This window comes from Sciurus vulgaris (genome assembly GCF_902686455.1).
Source record: "Sciurus vulgaris genome assembly, chromosome: 5".
Taxonomy (NCBI): Eukaryota; Metazoa; Chordata; class Mammalia; order Rodentia; family Sciuridae; genus Sciurus; species Sciurus vulgaris.
In genome coordinates this window covers 116,723,426-116,731,732 of record NC_136465.1, presented here as the reverse complement: position 1 = coordinate 116,731,732, position 8,307 = coordinate 116,723,426, and the positions used below count along the sequence as shown (strand labels likewise).

At 52.8% G+C, this 8,307-nt stretch overlaps 1 protein-coding gene across 2 annotated transcripts; it reads left to right on the top strand.

Annotated features, from left to right (window-relative positions):
* The first annotated feature begins 51 nt into the window (after positions 1–51).
* On the top strand, positions 52–8,281 carry PPP1R1A (protein phosphatase 1 regulatory inhibitor subunit 1A). 2 transcript variants are annotated; one of them, XM_079143048.1, is made up of 7 exons: positions 58–282; positions 3,840–3,900; positions 4,890–4,927; positions 5,377–5,440; positions 6,049–6,204; positions 7,545–7,651; positions 8,152–8,281. In XM_079143048.1, the coding sequence occupies exons 1-7, from the start codon at positions 199–201 to the stop codon at positions 8,155–8,157; spliced, it is 516 nt and encodes a 171-aa protein (XP_078999174.1). In that variant the 5' UTR covers positions 58–198; the 3' UTR covers positions 8,158–8,281. The 2 variants fall into 2 exon arrangements, with proteins under 2 accessions (XP_078999175.1, XP_078999174.1); XM_079143049.1 differs by lacking the exon at positions 5,377–5,440 and having other exon boundaries at positions 52–282.
* Positions 8,282–8,307: the final 26 nt, after the last annotated feature.

The following is an 8,307-nucleotide window of genomic DNA, read 5'->3' as shown; positions in this document are numbered from 1 at the left end:
CAATCGGCGGCCGCAGAGTCCCCGGAGCGGCGAGCCGGGAGCGCTGAGCCGGGAGCCGGGCGCCGGAGCCGGGAGCCGAGCGCGCCGGGCTGGGGCCGGGGCCGGAGCGGAGCGGAGAGGGAGCCTGCCCGCCCCAGCCCCGAGTCCCGCCGCCGCGCCTCCTCCCGCAGCGCGGGCCCAGCGGCCGCCGCCCCAGCCATGGAGCAAGACAACAGCCCCCGGAAGATCCAGTTCACCGTCCCGCTGCTGGAGCCGCACCTTGACCCCGAGGCGGCCGAGCAGGTGCGGAGCAGGGCGGGGCTGCAGGGGACTTGCCAGCAAAGGACGAGGACCCCCTGGACTGGTGGGACCCGGGGCCTCTGCCTCGTCCTCGCTCGGCAGTGCGCCCTTAGGAGGGTGAACGCGCTCAGTTTGGGGGTCTCCTGCCCCCTCCCCCACCGTCGGAGCCACATCTCCCATCAGTGCTTCTTGGGGAAGGACCGAAGGACGCGCGCGTCCATGCGATGTCTGTCCCCGAGAGTGTCGCTCCCTTCCTCCCCAGCCCTGGGGGAGGGGGCCTGTCTGAGGACACGACCCCTCCCCCCTTCAGCAAGCTCGCGTCCTCCACCCAGTCAACCCCCGCCAGAGTTTCTGAGCTGGGTGGCGGCGCTGAAGGGTACAGGCAGCAGCGCGGGAGGAGGGCAGGGCGGGGGTCGGTAATGGAGGGAGCCTAGCCTGGTGCTGTGGGAGTTGGGAAAGGAGGAGCCGCTCTCCCTGCCTCCTCCTGACTGGAGGCGCACCTTGCCGGGCTCCCGAGAGTGCTAGGGAAACGGGCTGAGGACCCCAGAGGGCTGGGGACGGGGCGAGAGGGCTGGCGAGGTCTTGGACTTGAGGCTCTGTTCTTCGAGGTTGAACACGTGGGTCCTCGTTCCCAACTCCTGCCCTTGGGAGCGGGGTTGATATAGAGGGAGTGACACTGTGGGCCAAAGGTGGGTGCACCCTGGGGACCCGGGTCCAAGCTGAGCAATCTGCAAGGCACTGTGAGGGCCTTGGCTGGAGGGTGGGAGTCCAGGGCCCTGGCCCAGCCTCCTGGCCTGGCCTATTTTTAGCTCACGCAGCCTGGCAGAGGCGGCAGTGTGCGAGTGAGTCTCAGTGAGAGTGAGCGTGTGTGGAGAGGGCTACTACCTGCCGTGGGTTGGCCAAATCCTTGCGTATTTGCCCATGGCTCCATCTCTGTTTGTGTTCTCTGTCCATGTGCCCAGACCTCCCCATTCCTAAGAGTATCCAGTTCCCACAAGGTCAATGCTGTGCCCCAGCCAGCTGCCAGGCTCTGTCTAGGCCCCCTACCAAAAAACTTGGGGATCCCTTGGGACCCGCAGGGAGTGCCTAGGCTTTACTGCTGCCCCAGGGGTTGGGTAGAATAAGGTCCAGTTGTGAAGGGAAAGGCGGGTACCTCTCTATAACTAGCTTCCCCAAGCCAGGGTGGAGTAAGTGCCCTTCTCCCTGGCCAGGCTGCAGGAGGGACTGTGATGAGACCTTGCAGACCTGAGGATGTGGGGGATGAGGAATGTGCATGAGCATTCCTTGTGGTCAGGAAATAGGCTGTTCTGCCCAGAGACAGGAGACCAGCTAAGATAACTTCTAACCCAGGAAAAATGACCCAAGAGCGTGGGCAGGTGGGGGGAGCAATCCATGCAGCACCACCTCCCACCAGCACAGACAGGCCTGACACCTGCTCCTGTTTGGTGCTGGAGGAGGCAGGTGTGGTCGGTGTATGTTTGGAGGAGGAGGGGGCAGGCCAGCTGGTTCAGGGACCTGGGGGGCAAGGAAGGAACACCAAGCAGTCTGAAGGAGCCAGAGGGAAAAGGAGAGCTGCTACTCTTTAATCTTCAGAAATCTGTGTTTCCTTAGCCTGAAATTCTACCTGCAATCTCAGCTCAGCCCCTCCTGCTGTGTTACCAAGTGTGGAGGCAAAAGATCCAGATGGGGCAGGAGAGCCTAAGCCAAACCCACAGGGAGGGCGAAAGGAGTTGCAAGTTCTCAGTTACCGAGGATGCAGTGCCAGGGGGAGGGAGTGGAAGGGTGCCCACAACTACCAGAACCTCAGCATGACTGGTTTGAAAATGCATGAGGGGAAGTCACCACATACTGTTGAGAGCTAGGATTTGAGATAGGTACCAAGAAAGAAAAGTGACCCTCTACTCATTTCCTAATAGTTCAGGTGCCTGGAAGGTGCCTCCAGAAGTCTGGTTGCTCCCTCCTGCTTAGGATATCAAAGTTCTCAAGGACTCTAAGTGCCTCAAAATCTTGTCCAAGGCCAGGAAATGGGTTAACAAGAGGGGCCTATCTAAGATCACAAAGCCCTGCTCCCCTTTCAAAGGCCATTTTTATCATATTTGAAGTCACCTTGGGCTTCCAATTTGGATATTATCTCCACCCACACATTCCCACTCCAACTTCTCGCTTTCTGTTCCACCATTCTGCCTGCCCCCCCCCCCAGAACAGAAAAGAAATTGAGGAGTCCCCTCCTAGTAAAGGGATGGTCTCCAACCACTGCATCTGTGAAGCACGCGTCAGGCATGAATGTCAGGCAACCTGTCTTCCACCCATCACACCAGGAATAGCCAGAGAAGACTCACAGTTAATGTTTGTGTGGGGCATGCATGTGTACACACACACAGGACTCAAGCTGCCAGGGACCTTGAAATGTCACTATAAACAGATGCCACTATGTTCTTGTGGAACGATGCCTTTCCCCCAGACCCCCATTCTGTGCTTGCTGCCTTTTCTTTGGGGAAAGTCCCCTCTCAGGCTAAGCAGCCCCTCTTACTGCAGCTAGTACCCACTTTCTAGACATAGAGATGGGCAGTGTTCCACCACCCCCTCTACCAGCCTTCACTGCCAGAGGTGACAATACTGAATAATGGACTCACAAAGATAGGAACTTGTTCATTCAGTGTCTTCACCCCACTCCTCTCAGACCTGGATAATTTTAACCCCTTTCCCAACCCCATTAGCCTTTCCTGCCCACTGCTACCCTGGCGGAGAGCTGTGGGGTCTTCAACCCCCATTATTTCATTCTCTTTAAACCCTCTAAAACATCCCAAGAAGGGGAAAAACTACACATCCCAGGAGTCCTTGGACTGGCTTCAACAACGATCAACTTTATTGGCAACATGACAAAAGTACAGCAGTGGGTGGTAGGGTTGGGGACAGGGCACTCAGAGCCCTGGCAGTCAATCAACTTTATATGTTTTTATCTTAGAATGGGACCTGGAACCCAGGATAGGATTTTTCAGCTAACCTCTGGCTTTTGAATAGGTCCTGTGTAGGATTTCACCGCCAGGGGACATGCACATTCACACCATTCCTCTTTGAGCTGTTCTCCCAGACGGTGCTGGCTTGAGGCATGTTCCCTGCAGGTGCTGGTGCCCAAATGGTTAATGTCTGCTTGGGGTGTAGGCTGGTAGGCTGAGGGAAAGCCCTCTGCCCTCTCAGGTTATTTCTGACCATTGATCCAGGATGGACGGAAGGACAGCAGGCCAGAGATCGATGCGTTAGAGCAGATAAAGCTGCTGAGCTGGAGAGCTGGGGCAGGACCGGGGGAGATGGAGAGATAGACAGGGGGCCGGGGGGTTTGTAGGGAGTGGAGGTGGTCTTTTGGGTTGTCAAGAGTAGCTCTCCCCAAAGGAGAGGGATGGGTCCAAGGATGTAACCCTAGGATAGTGGGTCAGTATAAAATGGCACTTTTGAATTACGTTCAGTGGACTGGCCCATACTATGTGGCTGAGTGGCATTGGATGGGGCTTTACTACTTCCATGTGTATTTGACCTCTTCCTCCTCTCCCACCTTCCCCCAGATTCGGAGGCGCCGCCCCACCCCAGCCACCCTTGTGCTGACCAGTGACCAGTCATCCCCAGGTAAACCAAGGGATGGGTCACTGGAGGGAATAGGAGCCATTGCAGATAGCAGGGTCCCAAAGAGAGCAGATGGGTGCTAAGCAGAAGACAGATGGGAGGAATCAGGGATCTCCTCAACCTGAAGGCAGGGAAGTGGTGGCTGGACAAGCAGGATTTCTTTTGCTGTAGGAAAGATGGAACAGTGCTAGGAAGGAGAGGGGGACCACCTGGTTCCTAAGCCCCCCAGGAATTGGGATGGTCAACTGAGTGCCGGTTGCTGTGGCAACAGCCTTCCAGGTTTCTCCAGCAACTGAGATGCTGCTGCCCCCACCCCCAGAGGCAGTGACAGCTGTGACAGGGAGGGCCTGCCTCCATCAGCTATCTTCACGGCCCCTAGAGGGGAAGGGGAAGGTTAGAAACAACCCAGGGAGCAGCTGGGATTCTGGTCACCAGTGTCCTCATCAAGGTCTAGGGAGAGAACAAGGTCTCAAAGAATGTCAAGGGAACTTGACAAAGGAGTGGAGAAATGGTGACTAGGCTAATGAGCCTGCCTAGAATTCAGGATGCTAGGGTCTCCAGCTTCCCTCCAGCTACCAAAATGACTACACTTTCCTGGACCCTACACAGAACAAATTCACTGTTCTCTATGGTTCTGTCCTGCCATGCAGGACTCAGTTCTGGCCTTGGGTTAGGGGAACAGTTGGAAGGAGAAAGAGACATGGATACTTCAGGGAGAAAAAAAAGGAAGAAGACCATCCTGCCTTTGGGAACCACAAGGGCCAAGGCAAGGATGTAGGCACAGATGGATCCCAGGGTCAAGGATAGGACTAGATGCACAGGACAGAGCCAGCCAGCCAGGCAGGAAGGGAGCTAGAGGGAGCAGACCAATTTCCTGGGGGCAGATCAGGAAGGAGATGATTGCAGAGTCCCTTCCTCTTAGATGTCAGATCTTCAGGGGTTCCCTGGATTTCCTGTCCATATCATCTTTTCCTTTTCTTTACTCCTCTCAGAGATAGATGAAGATCGGATCCCCAACCCACTTCTCAAGGTGAGCTGGCCCCACCCAATAAGCCCAGCCCAAAGAACTCACAGAGGCATTAGCAGATTATTCCTCAAAACCCTAATACTCTTGATCTTGCTTAGGATGTGGCTCAGGGGTGGAATGCTTGCCTAGCATGTGCAAGACCCTGAATTCAGTCCCCAGCACTTTAAAAAAAAAAAAAAAAAAAAAAAACCTACAGAATCTTTTGACTCCCTCTTCCCTGCACTCCCCCAAAAGTGCCCAAGTGGACCTGTACCCATGCCCCTGCACACATACACACACACACACAGTGTCTTGCTCACCATGGTAGAAGCAGCTGGGAAGCAGGAATCTTCTCCCCCAACCCCTTTCCTGAAGCCTATACCTCGCCCCGTCTGCAGTCGGGGCAAGCATGGCAAGGCAGAGGCTGAGGGTGGGAAGGGCTGACACCCATCTGTGCTCTGTGTCCTTCATAGTCCACTCTGGCAATGTCTCCACGGCAACGGAAGAAGATGACAAGGACCACACCCACAATGAAAGGTTTGGCAGACCCTTCCATCCCTCTTTGCCCCTCTATGCCTGAAACTCCGGAGCAGACTCAATGACCCCTTGGAAGGAGCCCTTGAGAGGTCACTGAATCTACTTTAATTAGAATGGAGCTGTTGCTAGGTGTCCTGAGCCTGGACCCTCGCTCTGCCACCATCTAGCGGGTGATCTTAGAGAAACTGCTTAACCTATCCAACTCTGAATGCCACCTCAGTATGGCAGATAAATAATATATGTGAACTCATCAGCATAGTGCACAGCACAAAGAAGGTACTCAAATTATTTCCTGAATCCAAATTGAGTCTTTTCTCCTGCCCCAGGGGAGACCACACAGCCCGGCAAGCTAAGAGTATCCGTCTCGTGGTCCTTAAAGCTCTCCCCCTGCACCTCCTTTACCTTTGGAGAAGTACTTGCAGTATTCTAACTTGCATTTCTCTCTATTGCCCAGCTAGTGTCCCCTCCTTGTTCAGATCTCAGGGAATTGAAAAATGCAAATACTCAGCACTGTGTCACTGACTCGCAAGTGGGCTGTTGGATTGGAGGCCATAAGGGAGTCCTGGGCAGTCATATCTAATGCCCCCTCCCTTCCTCTGTGCCCCCAGAGCTCCAGACAATGGTTGAACATCACCTGGGGCAACAGAAGCAAGGAGAAGAGCCTGAGGGAGCTGCTGAGAGCACAGGGACCCAGGAGTCCTACCCCGCTGGGATCACAGACACAGGAGCAGAGTCACGGCTGGGCACCTCTGGGACAGCACAAAGTACGTGCAGGCCAGGGAGGGCCCCAAGCATCCTGTTCCCCAGCCAAGCAAGAGACACAACTCACCCACTGGGGGAAGGGAAAATATTGGTACCTGGGAGGGCTCTCTCCATATCCCAGGGCTATGGATGTCTGTCCACGCATTGCATGTATTTGAATTCTCACCTTTTCTTACTGTATGACCCTGAGTCCTCCCACGTTGGACCCCAGAGGTCCCTACTGTGGCTGTACGGAACACACAATAGGAACAGCACTCACAGACTAGAATCCTGGCTCTGCCACTTGCCACTTTACCAGCTTGGAGACCTTGAGCAACTTCACTTCAGTCCGTAAAATGATACTGTGATAATGACGGTGCCTATTCCATTGGGTTGTTTGCAAATATTGAAATGAGTCTGATTCTTAGCATGCATCCAAAGCATGCAATAAATGGCATCTGGTGGCAGTGGTGTTAATCCACATCCACAGTCCCTCATCCCACATGAATTTCAGAATTCAGAATTTTTCCAATTTTATGAAAGTGATATAGCATATGTATATATACTATATGTTATATAATATCCTGTAATCAATGCATTAATATTGTACAATCCAAAGAATGGTCTCACTAAGTGGAATAAATAAAAACTAAAATAGCCTCATATCAGTTCAGGTCAACTTTAGCTACATTTTAAGGTTGTATCACCACTTTTTTTTTTTTTTTTTTTTTTTTTTTTTTTTTTTGTAATGGGGTTTAACCCAGGGGCCATTTTACCACTAAGCTACATCCCCAGCCCTTTTTTATTTTTTATTTTAAGACAGGATCTCACTAAGTTGCTTGGGCCTCCCTAAATTGCTGAGCCTGCTCTCAAACTTGTGATCCTCTTGCCTCAGCCTCCCCAGTTGCTGGGGATCACAGACAAGCATCACCACACCAAGTTCACTGTTTTTTGGGTTTTGTTTTTTGTTTTTTTAGTCCACGCTCAGAAATTGAAAAACCAAACTCTACAAAAAAGTTTTTAACAGTTGGGATACAGAATGGGATGCAGTGGTGCGCACCTGTAATCCCAGTGACCTAGGAGGCTGAGACAGGAGGATTGCAAGTTCAAAGCCAGCCTCAGCAACTTAGTGAGGCCCTAAGCAAATTAGCAAGACCCTATCTCAAAGAAAAAAAACACCAATAAATAGTGAACCTATAGTAGTAATTGTGATTACAGAAACCCCTGTTTGGTCTTTCCCAACATGGTCTTGTGCCCCTCTCGGGGATCACTGGGCCAGAGGCTGCAGTGAGCAACAGTCCCTTCTCTCCAAGGCCTCTATAAACGCTGCCTTACCCTCCCACCTCCCATTTCCCCTCTTTAGAGCCTGCAGAATCCATCCCTAAAACTCAGGAGCGTTGCAGTGAGGAACCCAGCACAGAGGAACCCTCCACCCATATACCACCTTTGGATTCCCAGGGAGCCAACTCGGTAAGAGCCCAGGGCAGGGCCACCAGGCCTACAGGAGAGCAGGCTGTGTGAATAAGAGCAAGGGGTTCATATCTGGAATCAGAGAAAGGAGAAGCAAAGGACCAACTTCTGTCACTGAAAAGTTGTCCTTTAGGGCAAAAGGACTTGCATCTCCTCTGACAGACAAAGAAGAGAAATGAGATTAAGCTGCAACAGGAGGGACTGCAGTTAGACTTTGTGTAGGACTTTTGTTCCTGGAACAGGTAATAAAAGTAGATCATGGATTTTTTTCATAAAGGGCATTTGGAACCCAAAGAGAGGCTGTCACCTGCCCACGCTGAGTGGACAGTGGCCCTGCCTGAAGGTGGAGGCATTGCTGAGATAACCCTCTGGCAAGGGACAGAGACTTGTGACATAAGAGCTAGCTTCCTGAGAAGTGGATGTTTGGGTGGACCAAAGGGGACAAGATGACCCTCTGGTCCCACAGTCACCTTCCCTCTCTGCCCTTTCCCCCTCAACAGGTCTAAGAGGAGGAGGTATCCTGAACCCACAACCACAGTTTGAGAATGCATGGACACTGGATGTTTCTTATTTCTTCACTTTTGGGGAAAATCTCTTGTTTTTAAAAAGTGATAAATTTGGTGTTAGGTCCTTGGCACTTTCCTTCTTTCCAGGCT